Source organism: Carcharodon carcharias, chromosome 3, assembly GCF_017639515.1.
Source record: "Carcharodon carcharias isolate sCarCar2 chromosome 3, sCarCar2.pri, whole genome shotgun sequence".
Taxonomy (NCBI): Eukaryota; Metazoa; Chordata; class Chondrichthyes; order Lamniformes; family Lamnidae; genus Carcharodon; species Carcharodon carcharias.
The window spans coordinates 26,461,363-26,485,803 of record NC_054469.1 but is presented as its reverse complement, the minus strand read 5'-3'; the positions used below and the strand labels follow the sequence as shown (position 1 = coordinate 26,485,803).

General features: G+C 41.4%; 1 protein-coding gene across 5 annotated transcripts in view; it reads left to right on the top strand.

The window, feature by feature from the left end:
* LOC121275859 (5'-AMP-activated protein kinase subunit gamma-2-like) overlaps nt 1-24,441 on the top strand; it is a 408,268-nt gene that overhangs the window by 303,974 nt on the left and 79,853 nt on the right. For all 5 annotated transcript variants that reach the window (XM_041183599.1, XM_041183598.1, XM_041183600.1 and 2 more), the window contains 2 exons: nt 14,287-14,338; nt 19,276-19,382. In XM_041183599.1, the coding sequence (XP_041039533.1) occupies nt 14,287-14,338; nt 19,276-19,382 (159 nt within the window). The remainder of the gene's footprint in view (nt 1-14,286; nt 14,339-19,275; nt 19,383-24,441) is intronic.

Sequence of the window (24,441 nt, the reverse complement as noted above, 5' to 3'; positions counted from 1 at the left end):
CAAAGCACCCAGAATAGCTGGCTTTAATCCAATTAAGACACACACACTTACACATATTAACACAGACCCTACTACAATTCCAATTTAAAAATAATTTCCAATAACATTATAGACATTAATCTGTTCATGACATCCAGTGACATTACCACTATACCACCATCTCCACCATATGGTAGGTTCTACCCTAGCTCTGTCAGCAGCACTCATTTCTCTGAGTCAGAAGCCACACTTGGGACACTTCAGCACAAAATCTAGGCTGACTCTCCCGCTGTAGTAAGCAATCTCTGCACTGGCAGAAGTGCCGTCTTTTGAATTGAACCGAAGCCTCGTCAATGCCTCAGATCTCTGTAAAAGATCCCTTAGCACTATATGAAGAAGGGCTGGTGGGATTCTCCCTGGTTTCCTGGTCAATATTTATCTTTACGCAAACACCTTAAAAACAGATTATTTGGTCAGTATCTCAATATTGTGAGACTTTACCATGATTTTATTACTGTGGCAGCTTGCATGGAGGCTTGGGACTGGCCAGGATGAGCCAATGGTGAGGGGGGGTTGTGGAGTGGGGTCAGGGGCATTGAGGAATGAAGTGCAAAGGGCCCGGTGCCCTAGGTATGGTGGGAATAGTCAGTCAAGGTAAGAAAATGAGGGGTCAAAAAGGCAGCATCAGTACTGTTCACATGTGAATCCTTACAGGACTCAGGGCTTTTAGTTCACTTACAACACTTCAATTATCCCCACTGAGAGTGATTCAGACAATGTCCTTTACAATGTATAGAAGGGAGGGCCAGCTGAGCCTGCAAGTTCAGCCAAGTCCGACAGAGTGGTGAATACAACATTGGATGCTAACATAAACATTCAGTAATAAGTGAACAAAAAACACAACCTTGTTTCTTTCAGTAAAACAATTGTCGCTAACACCCCTGTAACCATCAATGCATGGCAACTGTTATGAACTAGAGATAGCTTAAGTAAATTATATATGTTTAGATGTATTAGGAATACGCTATAGCTTTAAGTTTAAGTTTAAGCTTTAAGTTTAAGCTTAATTTATAGGTTTTATTTGTGGGTTAAAAGGGTGAAACCTGGGTCCAGTTCATTTAGAGTTTTTCTCTGGGAGAATGTTGCCTGCAAGTCTTGTGGGTTTGTTTGTATAACCTGCATTTTAATGAGGTTTTATGACCCTTGAAGCGGTTTAGAGAAGTTAAAACAAAGTAGAGAACACTGTGCTGTTGCCTAGCAATAAGGGACCCATAGAGAAAGAGAGAAACAGTGAGGCAGTTTGAGTTCAGTTGGTTGGACCATTCCACAGAAACTGCCAGAGCAGGCAGGAAGGGAGCTGCAGGGAGCAGGTCCCAAAAGAGAACCAGAAAGTCCCAGAAACCTGGGAATAGGGACAAAAGAAGGTCCGAGGAAGACAGTTAAATCAGGGAACAAGACCAGGAACAGGTCATGTTCAGTGAAAGTTAAAGTAAGGAGCAAAGGAAAAGGCTCCGAATTAAAGAGAGAAAGCTGCGGGAAGCAGGATCAAGGCAAAGTGGGCTTGCAAGAAGTCAGAAGATCCAAGGAGACAGCCAAATGTTGGTGACTCCTCACTACGTCCTGTGAGGCAGTGGTGTTCTGTTGGCACAGCTGAGTATCTGAGAGAGAGCGCGTGAAAGGCGAAGCTTGAATGCACATAGCGATCCAGGAGAGAGGAGCATCAGAAGGAATGATCAAAACCATAGAGGCGGATCCTTGTTGAATACGTCCAAGAGAGAGTGTCATTTTGGAGAAGGCTTTGAGACTAGAGATTGGAAACTCTCATGTGAAAGACGGAATTCAGTGAGACTGGTTGGCTCACAGTATGACAAGCATCTGGGGGGAGTTGTTGAGAGATCCACAGGGGTGGTATCTGTCACTTGGTTTCAGAGTGCGGTGTGTCTGACCACAGGTCACCTATTGGTTTACATGGACTGTGTACTTACTGTGAATATTAGAGTATAAGATAGCTTTTGTAATTTGTGTTATCCTTATGACTCTATATATCTGTAAAGGTATAGTTGTGTGTGAAGGACTATTATAATATTTTTTCTTTTTTAATAAATGTTTTATTCTTTTGTTAAAAGTTCATCAGCTGACTCCTGTGACTCTGTTTATTAACCATTCTCCATGTTTCTAAACAAAAAAATAAAAGTTAGGATCTGTCAAGCCAGGTTCTGGGATCTGACTTGTTCAGTAGTAACATCAGCTGGGATGATAACACAACCATGAGACGTGTCAGGAATAATGCACACATATGAATAAAGTGATACCAATGTAATGTGAAATATTTACAAGTGAAACTTAATTTTTAAGAACACTTGTGCCACCTTTGAGCGCTTAAATCTTATGATAATAGCAATGGGGTTGGGCACGGAAGTAGTGGCCATGATGCAGCGCCTCCCTATTTGTCCAGGAGGCTTTTTCATCGCCCACCCATATCTACTGCATTGTCAGGTGACAATGGGTTTCACCAATGAAATGCCCCCCCCCCCCCCCCCCCCCCCCCCCACGGCGAATCAATTGTAGCCGCGTAGGAAACGGGAAACAGGGAGAGAGAGAGAGTGTAAGTGGCGCACAATTCCAGTTATGATGTTGGGAACAGCATGCTGTTGACAGCATCCTGGCCATTGTGTATTTTTAGTTCAAAGCAGAAGTTTTGAAATGCTAAAATCACTGAATGTAATATTTTACCCAGAGGGGCACTCAATCCTCAAGTGTTTTTAAGACAAATGTACAGGAAATATTCTGTGAAATTTATGCATACAAACTGAATCCAAAGCTGTCTAATTGAAGCCTGTGTCAGTGTGTGTATATATACACAGGTGTATCCTACTTTGGGTTCAGTGCTGTTTGTTGTAGTATTTTGGTTCTTGCTGGCTGCTTACATCATGAAGTGAAGATGAGAAATGACTAAACTTGCATTTCTTCTAATAGTTCAGTGCCTTTTATCTGTGGTTTGCAAACCAGCAAGGTCCCAGGTTCAATATGTGGTGGGGTTAGGGGTAGGTGGTGGTTAAACACTATGGGCCGGATTTTGCCATCACAAGGCAGGCAAACCCATGTCAGACAGGGTGAAAAGTGGTGGGGTGAACCCAATTCCTGGATTCCAGACCCCCTTTCTGTGCTCTGCTATTTTCATGAACATATGCTAAGGGTGTGGGCCGCAAAACTGTACGCAGGAATCCCAACCCCAGCTGCTCCATTGAGGGGGCAGTGATTTCATGGAGTCCGGCCAGCTTCAGGAGGCATCTGAAGGTGACATGGTTCACGCAGGTCAGAGGGGTTGTGAACCATGTTTGGAGCCTGTTCTGAAGACACGATCTTTTTGACAGATAAGCCTTCAGCCTTAGGCCTATTGAGGCTGTGAACTGGCCATAATACAGTAGGTGGGGGGAAGGCAGGACAAAGGACCCCAGCCCGCTCTTTCAAGACCTCGGGCTAAAAGCTTGAAAGAAGGAGGTACCATCTTTGGGGGGAATGCCCTGAGCCCATTGTGGCCACTACCTATTCCTGGCACTGCTGGGTCTACTTAGCCACTCTCAGCATGTTAAGGCTGCCTCCAGTATATTACCACTACAGGGCAGCCTTTGTAAAGTTGGTCAAATCAATATGCACCTCCCCCCACCCATCGCCACAAAATTCACCCCATGAAATTCTGTTAAATGGAACTTTTAAGTGAAAGTAATATTGTTCTGTGCTACTGCAGTTTTTACCTCTGATTTAAAATGTTCATCCTTGTTTTCAAATGCAGGGCCTTGCTCCCCATTATGTCTGTAACCTCACCCTCACCACCTCCATCCCCCCGCCCCCGCCACTTCCTGAGATTTCTGCGTTTCTCCAATTTTGGCCACTTGGGCACCCCCAATTTTAATCGCTCCACCATTTGTGGCCGAGTCTTCAGCTGCCTAGGCTCTAAGGTCTGCAATTTCCTCCCTGATCCTCTCTGCCACTCTACTCCTCTATTTACTTCTTTAAGACACTCTTTAAAACCTACTTCATTGACCAACCTTTTGGATACCTGTCAGAACATTACCCTTTGTGTCTTGGTGTGAAATGTTGCCCGATTAAGCTTCTGCAAAGCTCCTTGGAACATCTTATTACATTAAGGTGCTACATAAATGCAAGTTATTGTTACTATTATGTTGCAGTTCTCAGTATGAAAATTGCAGATGCCAGACCAAAGTTATGCTGCTTTGCACTTTCCTGACAAGGCTGTTTTCAGGCCATGACGTAAAATCCACTCCCAAATCCTATCTTGCCTTAAGTCCCACTAGCCATTTCCTCCTTCCCCACAATCTCATTTGAACTACACTGACTCCCTCAAATACTCTTTGTTGATTTGAACATCTGCATTGCTTCACCTCTTCCCTATCTCTAAGCTCCTCCAGGTCTCAAATGGACAACACTGCATAAATCTCTCCGTTCCCCTGATGCTGGCCTCTTGTACATCGCCACACCTACCCCCTGTAGGGAATTCTCTTCCTTGGTCAGAGACCCTCTACACTGAAGTTTGTGACACCAAAATTACGAATGTATGACTTGAACAGAATAACCAGCGAGACAAGTTTCTCCTGATAACTCAGTCACTTTATTGAATTATCCATAATCCTTAGAAAAGGGTTGCATTCAGCAGTCACAAGTTACAGTTGCAACCACAATTATGTTACCCAGAACACCGCCCTGTTAGAGGCTAAATCTCCTTTTTCCTAACTTAATTTCCTAACTTAATACATATTTTCACCAGTCAATGGTCTTCCAGTGATGTCCGTAGCCCCTCAGTGGAGTTGACCAAGCTCTACCGTCTTCCGTGACTGTCTGCAGGAGCAGTAACGTACCCCAATTCCTGTTCACATTTATACCATTTTCTTGCTGGCTCAGCCATCTCATCTCCAAATTTGGCAATGCTCCAAACCTTTAGCTCTGATTGTTAACTTATGTCCTCATTCTTGGTGTCCTTTTATTAAAAATCCTCCACGAAGGTCGGAAGATCACCTATTTCCTGCTGATAATCGATTTCTGGAAGGCCAGTCTTTCATACTTTCCCCCCCCTGTGATAGTACATGAACCGATCTCCTCCATTGTCTGGTTTTTAGGGTCTCCGGCCTTAATCCCTTCCTCTATTGTGGCTGTAAGACTTGTATGTTTATTGCACCTTTAATTTTTCAACTGGCCTATGTGACTGCCTGCTTCCACTCAAACTTGTGTGAGATTCTGCTGAAGTTTACAAGGAGTTAGTCCATTGTTGCCCTTAACACCATCTCCACCCCCCTCCCCCACCAAAACCCACCCACCCCCACTTTTTATCCAACATTGGTAACTGTGTTTTCAGTTGTGCCACATTCTCCCCTTCCCGCTCCAAGTCCCTTACTTCTCCAACTTCCTCTCATACTTTAAGGGCTTCCTCTTTGGTTACCTCCTCTAATCTTAACTTGTGCTTCCATTTTCTTATGCCTCCACATAGTGTTGTGGGCAGATTTTCTCTGTTAACAGCTATATATCAAAGAAAATTATAGTTGTTCAGCCTGGCAAAACTCGGCCATCAATTAAATATGAGGCTAAGTTGTTTTCATTGAATATTTCAAAGAACTCTGCTAATCCCGAACAAAATGTTTCCAGAACGACTTCGAAGGGACGTAGAGCCATAGAACACTACAGCACAGAAAAACAGGCCATTCAGCCCTTCTAGTCTGTGCCGAAATATTATTCTGCTAGTCCCATTGACCTGCACCCAGTCCATAACCCTCCAGACCTCTCCTATCCATGTATCTATCCAATTTATTCTTAAAACTTAAGAGTGAGCCCGCATTTACCACGTCAGATGGCAGCTCGTTCCACACTTCCACTACTCTCTGAGTGAAGAAGTTCCCCCTAATGTTCCCCCTAAACCTTTCCCCTTTCACCCTAAAGCCATGTCCTCTCGTGTTTATCTCCTAATCTAAGTGGAAAGAATCTACTCGCATTTACTCTGTCTATACTCCGCATAATTTTGTAAACTTCTATCAAATCACCCCTCATTCTTCTACGCTCCAAGGAGTAAAGTCCTAACCTGTTTAATCTTTCCCTGTAACTCAACTCCTGAACACCTGGCAACATCCTAGTAAATCTTCTCTGCACTCTTTCAATCTTACTGATATCCTTCCTGTAGTTAGGTGACCAGAACTGCACACAATACTCCAAAGTTGGCCTCACCAATGTCTTATACAACCTCACCATAACATCCCAACTCCTATACTCAATACTTTGATTTATGAAGGCCAGTATGCCAAAAGCTTTCTTTACAACCCTGTCTACCTGTGACGCCACTTTCAGGGAACTATGTATCTGAACTCCCAGATCCCTTTGTTCCTCCCCACTCCTCAGTGCCCTACCATTTACTGTGTATGTCCTACCTTGGTTTGACCTTCCAAAATGCATTAAATTCCATCTGCCATTTTCTGGCCCATTTTTCCAGTTGGTCCAGATCCCTGTGCAAGCTTTGAAAGCCTTCCTCGTTGTCCACAACGCCTCCAATCTTAGTGTCATCAGCAAACTTGCTGATCCAATTTAACACATTATCATCCAGATCATTGAAATAGACAACAAACAACAATGGTCCCAGCACAGATCCCTAAGGCACACCACTAGTCACAAGTCTCCAGTCTGAGAAGCAATCATCCACTACCACTCTCTGTCTTCTCCCACACAGCCAATTTCGAATCCAGTTTACAACCTCTCCATGGATACCAAGTGTCTGAACCTTCTGAACTAACCTCCCATGTGGGACCTTGTCAGAGGCCTTACTAAAATCCATGTAGACAACATCCACAGCCTTTCCTTCACCTACTTTCTTGGTAACCTCCTCGCAAAACTTTACAAGGTTCGTTAAACACGACCTACCACACACAAAGCCATGCTGAGTATCCTTAATCAGCCCTTGGCTGTCCAAATAATTGTATATCTGATGTCTCAGACCACCTTCCAATAATTTACCCACTACTGACATCAGGCTCACTGGCCTGTAATTACCTGGTTTACTTTTGGAGCCTTTTTTAAACAACGAAACAACATGAGCTACCCTCCAATCCTCCGGCACCTCACCCGTGGCTAAGGACATTGTAAATATTTCTGCCAGGGCCCCTGCAATTTCTACACTAGTCTCCCTCAAGGACCGAGGGAATATCATGTCAGGCCCGGGGGATTTATCTACCTTTATTCGCTGTAAGGGAGCAAGCGCCTCCTCCTCTTTAATCTCGATATGTTCCGTGAAACTAGTGCTTGTTTCCCTTCCTTCCTTATACACTATGCCAGTTTCCTGAGTAAATACTGATGCAAAAAAACTGTTTAAGATCTCCCCATCTCGTGAGGCTCCACACATAGACGACCACTCTGATCTTCAAGGTGTCCAACTGTGTTCCTTACTATCCTTTTACTCTTAATATACTTGTAGAAACCCTTCGGGTTTACCTTCACGTTATCTGCCAGAGCAACCTCATGTCTTCTTTTTGCCTAAAACAAAAACAAAATTACCTGGAAAAACTCAGCAGGTCTGGCAGCATCGGCGGAGAAGAAAAGAGTTGACGTTTCGAGTCCTCATGACCCTTCGACAGAACTAGTTCTGTCGAAGGGTCATGAGGACTCGAAACGTCAACTCTTTTCTTCTCCGCCGATGCTGGCAGACCTGCTGAGTTTTTCCAGGTAATTTTGTTTTTGTATTGGATTTCCAGCATCCGCAGTTTTTTGTTTTTATCTTCTTTTTGCCTTCCTGATTTCCTTCTTTATTATTTTCTTACATTTTCTATACTCTACAAGTACCTCATTTGCTCCTTGTTGCCTATACCTGCTATACACCTCTCTTCTTCTTAACCAGATCACCAATATCCCTTGAAAACCGAGGTTCCCTATGCCTGTTAATTTTGCTTTTAATCCTGACAGGAACATGCAAGCTCTGCACTCTCAAAATTTCACCTTTGAATGCCTTCCACTTACTGAACACATCCTTGCCAGAAAACAACTTATGCCAATCCACTCTTCCTAGATCCTTTCTCATTTCCACAAAATTGGCCTTTCTCCAATTTAGAATCTCAACTCGAGGACATGTGGGGTCTTGGTGTCGACATATCGCATTATTTGTTTTGAAATTATCTTGACGCACTATTGCTGCTCAATTATCATGTCGCCTTTCAGATGAGATGTCAAATTAAGGCTCCGTCTTCCCTGTCAGGTGCATGTGAAAGATCCCGTGGCACCTTTTAGAAGAACAGGGAGTTATTTCCATGTCCTGGTCAAAATCAATTTATCCATCAAACAACATCAGAAAAATAGATGATCTGGTCCATTATCCCAGTGCTGTTTGTGGCAGCTTGCTGTGAGCAAATTGGCTGCCATATTTCCCTACATTACAACACAGACTAGACTTCAAAAGTACTTATTTGTCTTTAAGGTGCTTTGCAATGACCTGTGGTTGTGAAAGGTGTTATATAAATACAAGTCTTTCTTTTCTTTTTGATCTGCACAGGGAAAATGTATAAATATTTGTGATTTTGATCAATGGGTAGATAACAACAACCACTTTTCAAATATATTTATATAGAGCCATTAATGTAGTAAAATGTCCAAAGGGACTTGGCGAGCATTACAAAACAAAATTAGAAACCAAGACACTTCACTTGATATTAGGACAGATGGACAAAAGCTTAGTCAAAGAGGTAGATTTTGAGGAGCATCTTAAAGGAAGGAAGTGAGGTGATGAGTCGTAGAGGATTAGGGAGGGAATTCAGGACTGTAGTGCCAGGACAGTTGAAAACGCTGCCACCAATGGTGGAGCGATTAAAATCTGGAATGCTGCAGAGGCTAGAATTAAATCGTTGCAGATATCTCAGAAGGTTGTATGGCTGCAGGAGATTGCAGTGATAGGGAGAGGGGTGGCCATGGAGGGATTTGAAAAAAATGCAACTTTCGAATTTGAGGCATTGCTTGACCAGGAGCTCAGGCAGGGGACAAGTTGGGTGATGTGACAGAGGTGGAAGTGTGGTTGGAAACTCAGCTTTAGGTCAGATCTGACATCAAGGTTGCAAACAGTCTGGTTTAGTCTCAAACAGTTGCCAGGGGGAGGGATGCAGACAGAAGCCACAGATGAAATTGCGTCTCTGAACTCTCAGCCTGCTGCCCAGCCGGATAATAACTGAGGACATTCGGCTCAGGCTGTTTCTGGATCAGAGCCAACCCAGACATGGCCACTCAAAAAGAAGCCTTCTTAGCAAAACTATAATTGTAAAACCACCCAAGATATCCTCCTTATGTCTGAGGGAACATTTCTAAATACCATTGTTGCAGAGGATTTGTTTGTTGTAACTTGTGGACATTTATAAATCCTGATGATTATACGATATCCATCCCCTGACTTTTGAAATACCGCAGCTTCTGGTGTGGTCACTGCATTTGAAGGCACAGTGAAATAGACATTCAGAAATCTGTTGGATTGTCACATATTTCAGACATTGTTAAATTGGGGTACTTCCAAGTGACACATGGAGATCATCAAATTGACAGTGCTTATTCAATGGTAGTAAGAGTTCACCTGATATGCTTCCCCTGTCCATGTAGTTCTTTTGTTCGAATATCACAAATAAAAATTGGGAACTAATCGGGTTGCTAATGAAAGAAAGTCATGAAATTTGAAACCAGTTACTGGTTTAGCAACGAAAATGGCAAAGCCTTTATCTCCAAATCCTATAGGCTATGGCATTTCCCAGCTTCAATTTGAGTCGGGTGATCAGAGCCAGAATAACGTTAGTTCTATTTGTACCTGGGCTCACAATTCCTACCCTGTGTTACTGTCAGACTATTCCCAGCTGGTCTGCGGGGCAGCTCCTCCAGCTTTGCACCAGCCCCAGATGTTAGTTAGGAGGGTGGTCAGTCTGATTTTATTCTTTTTCAACTTCTCTGTAGTGGAAAACTGAGAAGCTTACAAAGCTTTCCAAGGGAAGTTAAGAGTCAACCATATTGCTGAGAGTCTGGCGTCACATGCAAGCCAGACTGGGTAAGGCCAGCAGATTTCCTTCCTGAAAGGACAGTAGTGAAGCAGATGGGGTTTTAATGACCAATCTCATAGTTGCATTAGTGAGGCTAGCTTTTAATTCCAGATTTATTAAGTAATTTAGTAATTTAATTTAAATTTCACCAGCTGCTGTGGATTTGAACCCATCCCCCCCCCCCCACCTCCCCAGCCTGGGCTTCTGGATGCTAGTTCAGTAACATTACCACAATCGAACCCTCCTCCTTGGACAGGTGTAGGCCTGATGACACTAGTGGTCTGTTTGTGTGCTGTAACATTCTGTCATTCTAAAGGGCTGGCGGATTGGAAATGGTTTTGTCCATTCCACAGTGTAAATCCAAGTTTTATTTGTGTTCATCCTCACTTCTATCAGTTCTGAATAACGCACCTACCATTTGATGATGTCACTCGTATTTATAATAAATATTATCTCCAGTATATTTGTGTGTGATTTATCAGAATGGTGAAATATTGAACTTTTGACAATAACTGCATGATATTCTTAATGATTAAACTTGAGGTAATTTAAAATTGAGAATATGTCATATCCTCTTTGGGCATGGGTGGAGGGGCATTGTGTTTTCCTGCCTGTGACATTAATGTTAAAGTTACAGAGAGTAGATATCTCAGTGCTGCCAGTAATTGTGGCTGCAATAAGGAGTTGGAAGCATTTGTCCTGGATTGTGGTGGCTCTAGCCTGTAGCTTGAAATTCAATCCAGCTTACTTTATTCATTTAATTTCATGAGACTGCAGATACACTTCTTTGAAGTATTATGTTAGTGAGATGTATGGTAGCGTGTGTCAGTGAGATGGTTCACTGAAAGAAGCTGCCTATCTCTGTTGAGGAAGCATTACTGATGCTTTGAAATATGTATAATAAAGTCGATATGTGATGCTTCTACGTAAGATCACCAGTCTTTAAGACTTAGTACAGCTGTACTTAAATATCGCATTGTTTGCATGGCACCAGAGCTAACTTGCTTGGAGGGAATGTGGATTATGTAAAGAAACATGCTGTGTTAGAATAGACGCATTGGAAATATATACACTATGCATGAGATATTGACAGAAAAGCTGTCTGCATCTCAGTCACTGTACTATATATCACTTTTAATTTCTACATATACTAAAGATAATGAGATGTTTTTGTATTTCCATCACTCTACAGCAAGCTACCTTGCTTGAAGGGAATGTGGATTAGAGATGGGCTCAAACACGAGGACCTATTATTTGAATTCTACTTCATTGGAATGTAGTGAATTTCCCTTTAGTATCTATGGTACTGATGTTCAGCCAGGTGTGTGTCCCATTATCAATGCATTGTAAAGTTCATTGATTAAGGTGCAGGCAGCTTTCTTAATGTCCTGGCAATTTTCACTATCCATTGCGGATGATATATACCAAATACGATGTACTATACAGTAAGTAAATAGGTAGTTGCTCATTCGTTATCAAATTCAGATAGCATATATAATGCTTCAGATGTAGAGTGATGGAAATAAAAAACCTCTCTATCTTTAGTATATGTAGAAATTAAATGTGATATATAGTACAGTGACTGAGATGCAGACAGTTTTTCTGTCAATACCTCATGCATAGTGTATATATTTCCAATGCAGCATCTATTCTAACACAGCATGTTTCTTTACATAATTCAATATGGATATATATTTAACATAATGTATATGTATATCTAATATAAAATGGGTATGCACATTTAATATCTTCTGTAAATATATGTGCATATCTAATTCAGTATGTTTGTCTAAATGAGTATTTCCCTGTATATCTAATGCAGTATGTGTGTGTTTACTTAAATAAACCGGCCAAATGCAGACTGACTGTTGCAGCCAAATGCAATCTATAGGACATGACTTCAGATTGCACCTTGGCAAGTTGTAAAATTGACTTAAATATATTGGATAAGTTGTGAGCTAGGATGAATAAAAACCTACTTGCCCTACCTATTGACTCTTAATGCTCTCAGGGCAACGAGGGAGTAAGTTGGAGAGAAAACAGTGACAACAACTGGCTTTGAAAAAATTGAATAAAATTGTATACTTTTGTATATATGGCTCTTGTTTTTGATGAATTTAGCATACACAGATTAACGTCTGTCTACATGGAGGTTATTATTTATTTATAAATAAAAATTCAATAATAAAAGTACTTTTTGGCTCCTCTAGCACTACTTTTGGGGGTGGACTTGGCAGGAGCAATCTCCAACCAAGCAACTCTGATAGCGAGACAATGGGAGAGGGTGAATTTCAACCCTCAGAACTATTACTCATGCAAAAGCTGACCCCCTATTTTTTTGGCTAAAAATTTAGTCTTAGAAACTTGACTTTTACATGAGTACATATGGTAATATCAGCGTCATTCACATCTGAGGTTACCAACTCTGGTTAGATCTATAATAAAAGCAAAATACTGCAGATGCTGGGAATCTGAAAAACAAAGTGCTGGAAAAACCTAACAATCTGGCAGCATCTGCGGAGAGAGAAACAGAGATAATATTTCGAGTCCAGTATGACTTTTTTTCCGAAGAACATTAGCTCTCTTTCGCCCTCGACAAATGCTACCAGACCTGCTACATTTTTCCAGTACTTTGTGGTCAGATGTATTCCTGTAGGTTTTAATCACATGATCTCCTATCTCCAGCCACCTTGACTCCATGCTCCTGTCCAACGCCTTGTGGAAAAACCACATTTACACGCCAAATGGAAAACAAATGCACTCTTTGTCGTCTGGTTGGATGATCCCCAAAGAGCATAGGTAACAAATTAAAATAAGAAAACTCACCTTTTCTTAAAATACCCCTATAAATTTCCCCCTGGGTCTCTTACAGTAGTTCTAGGAGATGAACTTTAACTTCTGGAAACTCCAGGAGGATCCTGCAGGGTTGGCAACTTTATTCAATAAATAAGTTTTAAAAAACACTAATGCATGTTTAATGCAGTGTTATGCATATAGCTAATGTAATGTGCAATGCCTTTAATGCTGTGCTCTATATATATATATATATATATATGGCAGTTTAAAATGTATGTACTGCAATGTACAATATTACATAGGTTATACGGCACACAAACAGGCCATTCAGCCGAACCAACCCATGCAGGTTTTGATGCACTACTCAAGCCTCCTCCCATCTTTCCTTATCTAAATCTACCATCATAACCATCTACAGTATTTAATTTCTACAGTATTCTAGTTTCCCCTTAATTGCACTCCCTGTGGCACGAGTTCCACATTCTCACTACTCTTTGGGTGAATAAATTTCAATATATTTAATGCAATGTATTTAATATCTTTAATGGAGTATGCAATATATTTAATGCTGTGTACAATGTATTTAATGCAATGTGCAAAATATTTAATGGAGTGTACAATGTACAATGCAGTGTGTAATGTATTTAATGCAGCGTGCAATGTATAACGCAGTGTAATGTGTTTAATGCAATGCATTAATGCAGTGTGCAATGTATAATGCAGTGTGTAGTGTTTAATGCAATGCATTAATGCAGCATGCAATGTGTTTAATGCAGTGCAATGTATTTAAAGCAATGTGCAATGTATTTAATGCATTTTGTATCTATCTATACTCAAAGACCGAGGTCCAGGTAAAGTCTCTCATATTATGACTGCAGCAAATCGGGCTGTTCCATTATCTGTTTTGTGTGTGGGGAGGAGTGCACACACCATTTATTCGTATTTCCTTTCACAACGTTCGCGGATACGAAAGTTTAAAAAAAAAAGCCAAGAAATATAACGTATATTCGACTGTCAACGAGTTGGTCACGGACTAGCTTCCCGCATGGAGAGAGCGAGGAGGAGAGTATTGCTCCCCGCCCCCTAACACACACACCCACCCACCCCCCTCCCCCTCCTCCCCCTCCCCCTCCCCCTCCCCCTCCATTCCCGGCGGGTGGGCGGCTCCGTTGCTAAGCAGGGACTCAGGCTGAAGGAATCGATCGCCGGGTCGGTCGGAGCGGATCGGCAACCGGAGGGAGGGAGGGAGGCAGGCCTTTGGTGGTGGTAGTGGTGGGGGGCAGGAGGGAGGGGGGAGAGAGGGAGTGTCCGTGCGGCTCGGACACTCACCACACAGAAGGAGATCTATAAATATAAGAGATTAAAAAATTTTAATCATCTCTTTTGTTTCTGCTCCCCGCCCTCCTCCTTGTTGTTGCTGTTCTCCTCCTCCCTCCCTCCCCCCCTCCCTCCTCCCCAGGTACAAGGCTCGGCGGAAGGTATGCTGGAGAAGCTGGAGCTAGAGGATGAAGGTGAGATTCCTAACCCCACAGCCAGCCGGCTAGCCCGGCAGGCAGGCAGGCACCCACCCACCCTGGGCCAGAGAGAGGGGGTTGGAGAGGGGAATGGAATTAATTCAGCTTGCGTTGGACGTTGCACAGGGGATGCGTTTGCCCCACAGCTTAAAGTTATTTAAAGCTCTCCCCTCGCTCACTCTTTCTTTTGTTCTCCCTCCTGACCTTTTCTTTTCCCACTTTCTCTCCCTTCCCCCCCCCCCCCCCCCCCCCCCCCCCCAACATCGTCCTAACACACAGTTGCCATTTCTGCACAGTATATTGGGTGCGATGGGTATATATTTTATAATGCACGTTGGCTCAAGCCGTTTGTGTAATTTTAGCCATGACTGTGTGTGAACTTAAAAGAGACCAGTGTTTGGTACAAAACTGTATTGGCACCCAGTGCGCGCGCGTGTGAGATTTATGGCCAGTTTTTGACCATTTTCCTGATCAGGCTTAATGTGTTTCTTCATTCTCTTTCTCACCACCACCCCCCCCCTTAATAATGTTCAATATTTCCCCTGCCCATTCACGCTTCTAAACACCATTTGCTGAATCTGTGTCATTTGGGTCATTCATTCAACACGTTTTTAGTACAGTTTAAGGTACAATTCCCTTGGTTTCTAGAGGTTCTGCGTAATATATATGGATGTGTGGCACTGATGCTTGCTGCACATCAGAAGGGTTCAGATTCTCTGCTGTTCATCTGTTTGACTTTGTGTTTCAATGTTCTGTTAGTATTTGCTGTGTCCTGTTGCTAGCGATGTTGTGATGTTTGAGTAAGAACTGTGAATTTTAATTGGAAGGAAAGGATGTGATTATGTAAAGTGTAATCATTGATGGGTAAAAGGACTAATTGTGTAGTTTGCTCAGAAGGGGCTTTTTCCTCCTTCCCCTGAAGCTGTGAAATTAAAGCAGATGATTGAGCAATAAGGTGTGAGCTGAAATTACTCTCATTATGGAGGCTATTTGTTTAAGAGAAAGAAAAGTTAAGATTCAGAAATAATTACATTACACGGACTTTGCAGCACACCAGGATAATCATTACCTCTGAGTCAGTCCCCACAGTTAGGCATTGCAGACAAACATTTGTAAAAAAAAAAATGCTATGTCATTCAAAAGCATGACGTCTGTTTTGCTGTATAAAGGTTGGATTAGTGCCAAATGTATTGTGTTTTTGATAAAAAAAACTTTTTTTCAGCAAAGGTTGATCATGTTCGGTTAGAAATTGGAAGGCCTAAAATGAAAAGAAGAGGCAAACCTTACGTAAAAGTTAGCTTTTGAATAAGGATTCACTTCAGTTTTTCATTGGAGATGTGCTTTTTTGTGTGAATTAAATTCTAAGCTGAAGTTTAATTACAGAAGTCAACTTATTAGAATAAAACAAATCCTGTGCATGAATTAAAATTGCATTTTCAGCGGTTTAAATTCACATTTTATGCTAATGTGCAGTTTATTGTTGCTCAGTCCTCACTTTTAACACAGTTCCATCTTGATAAACATGCAGCTGGTATGTCAATGCATTTTGTTCTGGAATTCTGTGGGCATGATATGTTAAAAATGGTTGGATTGAAGATGTTTGCATTACAACCCATTAATTGTCCACTCAGCAGTATAGATCCAAGTGAAAAGAATGCCTGACCATAACTGAAGAGCGGTGATTGATTTCTGAAATGTACTGTCTCTCAGGGGGTGGTGGGGCAAGATGAGAGGGAGAGAGCCATTGTCTGACAGTCCAGTTACAGTGTTCACTTGCTCCTGAATAGCGGATTAAGTGTAATCAGTAATTCTGGCCAGGAAGAGCAAATGTGAAGTGATTTGATTTATTTGGATCCTGCACTTGGAGTTAATGAGAGCATGTTCTTGGCGAAATTTAGTATAAAACAGCAATAGCAGATTAAAAGAATTACCAGAAGAGATTAGTGTGTTGTAGAAATGCGCTTGAGTAATTTACTTTCTGTCCAACCAGCGCTCCCTTGACCCCTTCCGGGGAAAAAAAATTCACATGTCTTCTGGGACAGGAATCAATCAAATTTGCAATTTCTTTCTCAGCAGCAGGTATCTGTGTGTGCAACCTAAAACGTTGGATGTTACTTTAAAACAGTGTTTCTAATAGCTGATTTGGAACCATTCTGTTTGTCTCTGGAGTTGAGTGCTAATTTCTGCTTTACTCTCCTGAAAGTGCTGACTCATGCTATATTAAGGTTCCATAGGCACCTGGCTGCTATCCAATATTTCAACCTAGGTGGCTCAGTCTGTGTGCAAGCCTAAAGAGTATGTCCTTGCCTTGTCTCTGACCTATCTTTATTGGGGTGCAGTTCAGAATTCCGTCTGCCCCCCACCACTCCCCCCCACCCCCCCCAATGCCTCCTGACCCTGCTGTCTGTATTTCTGGTTTTAAGGTCATTAAGCTACAACTACGAATTCATGTCACTCCGAAATGTTTACTCAACTGCAGTAAGGTCAATGAGACTATTTCATGTCCTCTACTTTTGGACCCTCTCCACAAGTGGAAAATATCTTCTCTAGGTTTACATTCTCAACCCTTTTCATAATTTTTAAAAGACCACTGTCTGGTCAGCCCCTCAGTGGTGCCAAAACTACCCCCTCCCCACCTCACAATCTCCAGACAAGATCTGTGTGGATGGATTTTTGTTAGAAGTCACTAGACAGCAATCAGCTGTGAGGAAGTCTCATTTTATGTAATAAAAAAACTTCCATCCATGTCCCCCATGCTGAGATCCACTAAAATGTCACTTTATTTTGACCAGACAGCAAACTCATCCAGACTAGGGATTACGTAGGGGATTTTTCTCATTTTTAAAATGACTAACACCTGACTCACAGTGCATTTACAAAATTAGCCATCTTTGACTATGATGTGACTAAAATAGAACAGCATAGAATTACAATGAGACCTAGCCATGGTTCAACCAGTTGGTGCTGGTGTTTATCCTACAGATGAACAGTAGCACTAATTTCGGATTCCCGCTCTGTTTTCATGTCCCTTTATTCCACTTGTCTTCGACCACCCATGTAATGTTGACATAGACTCTGCTTCAATCGTAACCTTTTGTGTAAGAACATTTCTATCCTAATTCTCTAGCATTTAATCTTGTATCCATGCCCCCTTGTTTTGGATCTTTCAATCACTAGAAAGCCTGTTTCTATGGGTCCATCCCCTCCTAATTTTAAGCATCTCTGTGAAATTACCTCTTAACTTTCTTTGTTCTAATGAAAGCAAGTTTTTCTTCTTGTTTGTAGTTCCTCATACCAGTCAGCATTCCAGTAAGCTTATGCTGTATCTTCTCTATCACCTCAGCATCCTTCCTTTTCCTAAAGCCAGAATTACGTATAGCTATGGTCCTCTCCAAACCATTGATGTACGCAGTGAATAGCAATGGCTTCAGTGAATAGAAAAGAACCCTGTCTCCTCCTGTTTACTCTGAGAAATTACCATCAGCTTTTACCCTCTGTTTCCTCTGTTCTAACCATTTTTAACTCAATTTGGTATCATATTCTCTAATTTGAAGTCTTTTGGTTTCACCCAGTAAGTCTTATGTATGGCATCCTGTCAAAAAGTTTTGGACGACCCACTGCATTTCCCCATCCACCGTAACTGTTACGTCCCCAAAGATCAGAATCATTTTAAGGTTATCATTAACTGAACTGAAGCTGAGCAAGTTCACAACCTCATCAGCAAACTTCAGTGATGCACAGAAACAATTTTCAGTAGCTGTGGTCCTTCCTCGTTTTCAAAACAATGAAAATATTTTGAGTTTTTCTGAATCCACATACCTCTTTGGCTTTCACAACCTGTGCACTTGCCAGACCACTTCACTGCCAGCAAAGCATTTTTAAAATGGAGTCATGCTGTAATATAGAGGAATGTGGCAGACAAGTTGTGCACAGCATTGTCCACAAACGACAATGATTTAAATGATCAGCTAATCTGTTTCTTTGAGAGATAAATGTTTTAAAAAAGGAAAAACTTGCATTCCTACAGAGCCTTCACAACACTAGGATGTCTCAAAATGCACAGCCAATGAATTACTCGTAAAATGTAGGAAACATAAAGCTAATCTCTGCACAGCAGGTTACAATCATGAGATAACCTGTTTTAGTGGTTCAGAGTTAGTTGAGAGATAAATATTGGCTTGGATACTGCAGAGGACTCCCATGCTTTTCTTTGAAATAGTGCCGTGAGATCTTATATGTCCACCTGAGAGAGCAGATGGAGCCTCAGTTTAACATCTCATCTGAAAAGTGATGTGCCAAAACCTTGACCAAAAGTAAAAACTCTCTTGATATCTTAAAGGGTAAATGTATCCTGTCTTGTCTGATATTTGGTTATACAAATCAGGAGGTTGGTAGGTCTAATCCTGCTTTGTGCACCAAAAGAGCATAGCTGTTGGCCTCTGTGACCTTTGGTTAGTTCAAAGAGAAATCTGATAGATTTCTTACTGCTGCTTTCCATGATGTGACCTGTGCTGGATGGATCTTCCTCCATACCTCTCCCGCACTCCATCCCTGAGCCAAGTGGTCTCCTGACACTGATTGGAGGCTTGTGTCTTTGCAGTGAGGTGCTGGATGACTGCTGGCATCTGTGAAACTATAATTAAGCACAAATCAACATCTTCAGTAAAGGAAAGGAAAGTTTCATGATGGTACATTAGACTTTTTAGTTCAGCTTGCTTAGACACACACTGCTGTAGTGTCTTTACTTATGTCTACAGTAGGTAGGAAAAGCATTAGTGTTGAAACCAAATGCATTTTGCGACAAGGGCAGAATAGGTATTTTACTATTGGTCTAGTGGTTATTTGTGTTCATAATGCAGCCTGTCATGCTGTGCAGATGCTGAAGGAATGTCCTTTCCATACTGTAACCTTTCTTTCTCCTATTTCTTTAACAGCTGAAGAGTCTGACAGTGATATTTATATGAGGTTTATGAAATCCCACAAGTGCTATGACATCGTCCCCACCAGTTCAAAGCTTGTTGTATTTGACACTTCATTGCAAGTAAGATGTGTTTTTATTTCATTTTGAGGGTCTGGGCAGCTGTTTGGTCATGTTCATTATGTTAGCATTGTTGTTTTTTTAAAAATATTTTCACATGGGTGAGATGGAGCTTTATTTATTTGTTCACAGGATGTGGGCGTTGCTGGCTAGGCCAGCATTTATTGCCCATCACTAATCGCCCTTGAGAAGGTGCTGATGAGACACTTGAGCCACTGTAGTCCATGTGGTACTCCCACAGTGCTGTTAGGAAGGGAATAGGATTCCAACACTAAGTGCACAAAGGCTTTGGATGTGGATTGCATCTACAATTTCCTGCATTGTGATTTCTCAGCCTCAATCATGGCAAGCTGCTAAAAGAGAACAGATGTTTACCAATAGCGACAGCAACTAGCATTTGCTTTTAACATAGTGAAATGTCTCAAGGCACTTCACAGAAATGCTGTCAGAAAAGATTTGACAGCCACATCAGGAGATTTTAGGACAGGCGACCAAAAGCTTGGTCATAGACATAATATTTAAGGCACATCTTAAAGGAGAAAAGAGAGGCAGAATGGTTTAGGGAGGCAATTCCAGAGCTTAGAACTTAAGAAGCATAGACGTGGTAGAGTGATGAAAATCAGAGATGTACCAGGGGCCAGGATTAGAGGAGTACAGAGATCAGGAGGAAAACACTTCAGGCCTTCAAACCAGAGCTGGCAGAAGTCTTGGGACTAGGCTAACTATTTGCTATTTTTGGCGGTCCTCGGTGTTAAAACTCACTGCTCATTCACTGAGTAAAGGAGGAATCTGAGCCAGTCTTTCCTTAAAATGGGTTTATTCACAAAACCCAGAGAACACAGGCACAGACCCCTTTTCCTTCCCCCACTGTTTTTATATAGTTAAGAACAATGCCCCACTTACAGCAAGAGCATGCACTTCATTGTGACAGGATTGCAACATTAACACTGGGCTTGCATGGCATTTGGTCCAGAGAGAATGCCAAACTGAGAAGTGTGAAGAGAAACTTCATATATATGTACAAAAAAGTTTAAAATAGATCCACATTGAACTAGTATATAACCTTGACCAAATTAAATACAATTCGCAAAGCCATGACAAGGTGAGATTTCCCTTTCATGTTCAGATTGGCATCTTTCATGAATTGAATCAGTGCTCTGTCCTTTTCAGAAGAGCTTTGGTTGTTGATGATCATTAATATTCTGGCTATACTGGACATCTGAACTTCTCTGAAATCTGAATAGATAGGCCACATTCAAAAACTAGATTTAAAGAGGAACATCAGAACAAGAGGAGGAGGCCATTCAAACCCTCAAATCTGTTCTACTATTCAATTATATCATGGCTGACCTGTATCTTAACTCCATCTAAACGCTTAGGTTTCATAACCCCTAGTAGTACCCTTGCCTAACAAAAATCTCATTGAGGGGCAGCTTCCTTAATAGTACAGCACTCTTTTAACCTTGCTTAGGCTCTGGTGTGCTGTCCTGCTTGAGCTGTCAACCTTCTGACTAGATGTGAAATATATTACCAACTAAGCTAAACTGATAGCTGAGATATTAGTGTTTTCTAGTAGAGGATACAGCTAAATTGTGACTCAATTGTTGAATACACGGAGTATTATAGGAGAATTTTGAAACCGGTGTGGCCAAGGTACTAAGCAACTGAAGGTCATTATATGCTCAAACTCGATGCCATTTATTCATAGGTTAAGGAGATGAGCAAAGAAATCTGTGCAGTGCTGGCTTTCCTTGTGAAGGAAACATAGGGCATTGGTGAGATCAGTGGCATTGGGAGAAACAAAACAATAACTCTACAGGTGACAAACTGATCACGGATAACTGTAATATCAGAGATAAAATAATGGAAACTATACTGAAAGATTGGGCTGGAGGAGTCAACTGGATTATCTTGCCTGACACACCACCTTTGAAGTCAACATGGATGAAGTAGATAGTCATATTCCCAACAATAATTGATTTGAAAAGCCAATAAGCTTTTGGCAATGTTGCATGTAGGAAAATTAAGTTTAAAAACTACAGCGGTCCATGACAGCAAGCGAGCAGAAAATAAGTTGGTTTGAAAAATAGGAAACCATGAGTGGTCACAAAAAATAAAATTTACTGAAGGGTCAGGTGAAATTCCACAAGGGTCAATAATTAGAATTTACATACATGACCATGTAATGAAAGTTGACCAGTTTGATTACGTGGAAATAGAGAAACTAATAAAGACCTAGGATGCAGTAAAGGATTTGCAAGATTATTTAAATTATTACACAATAATAGAAAATGGCAAATTAAATTTTCACACTGATAAATGGAAATATTGCTCAGAAAAAAGGTGCGTCACAAGTTCAATATGCTGTGCATTAACTGAGGATCTGGGATTTAAAAAAACTCCATTCAGGACGTGGAGGTTTCAAAAAATCTGGTTCAACCAACGGGGATATTGTGCAGGACTGGTGGGGGATGGACTTAGTGCCCTGAGTTGAAGGTACTGGTTTCGGCCTCCCCATGGTTTTAACTGGAGGAAATTGTGTCTCATGCAGTCGATAACATGGGCCATGGAGGGGCTGAGAGACGTGGTGGAGCAATAGAGCTGGGTGTCATTAGTGTACAGGTATAAACTGTCTTCACTTCTTCAGTGGATGTCACTGAAACGCAGCATATAGAAACTCCAGGGGAAAATGTTAACTAATAGTCAACAGAGGGGTTACACTTTAAACTGCACTTTCCATTAGATATTGGAAATGCTATAGAGGGGAGCAACTATACTGATCACTTTTCTAAAGTGGATAAGCTTTAATGAACAATCGGAGGAGTTTATGCTTTACAGTCTAGAAAGGGAGCAGTTAAGGAGGACCTCATTGAGTGTATATACAAATAAAGCATTTTCAGATTGGCAGACTGTGACTAGTGACTAGAGATCAGCCATTTACAATTTATACTAATGACTGAGACAAAGAGACAGTAAATGTGCGTTTGCTAACAATACAAAGCTCAATGGGAATGTAAGGTGTGAAGAGGCTGCAAAGAGATATAGACAGGTTAAGAAAGTGGGCAACAAGGTGGAGTATAATGTGGAGTTATTCACTTTGGTAGCAAGAATAGAAAATATTTTTTAAAAGATGTGAAACTTGTAAATGTTGATGTTCAGAGAGGCTTGAGTGTATTCATACAAGCATGCATGCTAATTTTCTGTATTAAGATCATAGGATCTTACCTTAATACAGAAAGTTAGCATGTAAGTACAGCAAGCAATTAGAAAGGCAAATTACATGATGGACTTTATTGCAAAGGGATTGGAAAAATAGAGGAAGTCTTGCTAAAATTGTACAAGTCTTTGATGAGACCAAAGGATGAATAAAGTTATATTGAAAGTATTACAGCAATGATTCACTAGATTGGTCCCTGAGATGAGGGGATTGTCCTGTGAGTAGAGGCTGAGTAAACTGGGTCTACATTTTCTGGAGTTTAGAAGAATGAGAGGTGATCTCATTGAAACATACAAGGTTCTGAAGGTGCTTGACGGGGTAGATAGTGAGAGGCTGTTTACTCTCTCAGGATGGGGAAATTGAAACCATTGGGGTAAATCTCAGGATAAGGGGCTAATCATTTAGGACTAGGGTGAGGAGAAATTCCTTCACTCAAAAGGGTTGTGAATCTTTGGAATTCTGTACCCTAGAGGGACGTGGTTGCTCCAACATTCCGTGCATTCAAGACTGATATAGATTTTCGATGTTGCAGGGAATCGAGGGATATAGGGAGCAGGTGGGAAAGTGGAGCCAAGGTTGCGAATCAGCAATGTTTGTACTGAACAAAAAATGCTGGAAATGCTTAGCAGGTTGGGGGTGTCCATGGAGAGAAACAGTTAACGTTTCAGGTCGTCAGCATTTTTTTTTTGGATTTCCAGCATTGGCAGTATTTTGCTTTTGTATGATCGCATTGGATGATGGACCAGGCTCGAGAGGCTGTATGGTCAACTTCTCCTATTTCTTAATGTTCATATGTTCCTAAACCTAATCATTACACATAATGCGCTGCAGGTTAATGTTTGGCATCTTTTTGGGAATTTTGATCTTTTTATTCACAGGAGGGATTTTGGGATTACTTCATATATTTTATTATGTTTTAAAACAGAATTAATTCTCACAGGTTTAAAATAAATAGCTGCAAGCATTGAAGGTGTATTGAAGCCAGATTGGTCAGCTTATAGAATGTTGTAGCCTGCTCCACTCTGTTTCAAATTTAAAAACTAAGGGTCGATTATCTCATCCCAAATCTAATACAGATCCCATTATTTTAAAAACAGGTGGAGATAGTTTGTTACCATGACTCAGTGGTAGCACGCTCACTTCTGAGCCAAAGATTGTAGGCTCAGAGACTTAAACATCATGTCAAGGCTGACACTGGAGTACTGAGGGAGTGCAGCACTGTTGGAGGTGCCGTGTTTTGGATAAGATGTTAAAGCAAGGCCCCATCTGCCCGCCCTCAGGTGGACATAAGAGATTCAATGTTGCAACTTTAAAGAAAAGCAGGGAGTTTTCCCAGTGTCCTAAGTAATACCACCCAAGCTACATCATTGAGGTTATCTGGTCAGCATAACATTGTTGTTTTGTGGGAACTTGCTGTGCGCAATTTAACTGCTGTGTTTCCGATATTACAACAGTGACTACGTTTCAAACATACTTCATTGGATGTAAAACACCTTGGGATGTCCTGGGGACATAAGAGACACTGTACAAATCCAAGTAAACCCTATCCTAGGGTACAGAATTGGAGCTGTTTAATTGAGTGTGTTACTGGCTAGGAAGGAAATCATTGTTGCAGCCTCCCCTTGGTTCACTGAAGAAATGAAGCGGACCTTTGGTTGGGAAGTTCTAAACCAGACATTGAAGTGTATAGCAAAAACAGAAAATGCTGAAAAAACTCAACAGGTCTGACAGTATCCGTGGAGAGAGAAACAGCTCTGAAGCTCTGGACTCGAACTGTTAAACTTTGTTTCTCTCTCCACAGATGCTGTTAGACCTGCTGGGTTTTTCCAGCATTTTCTGTTTTTG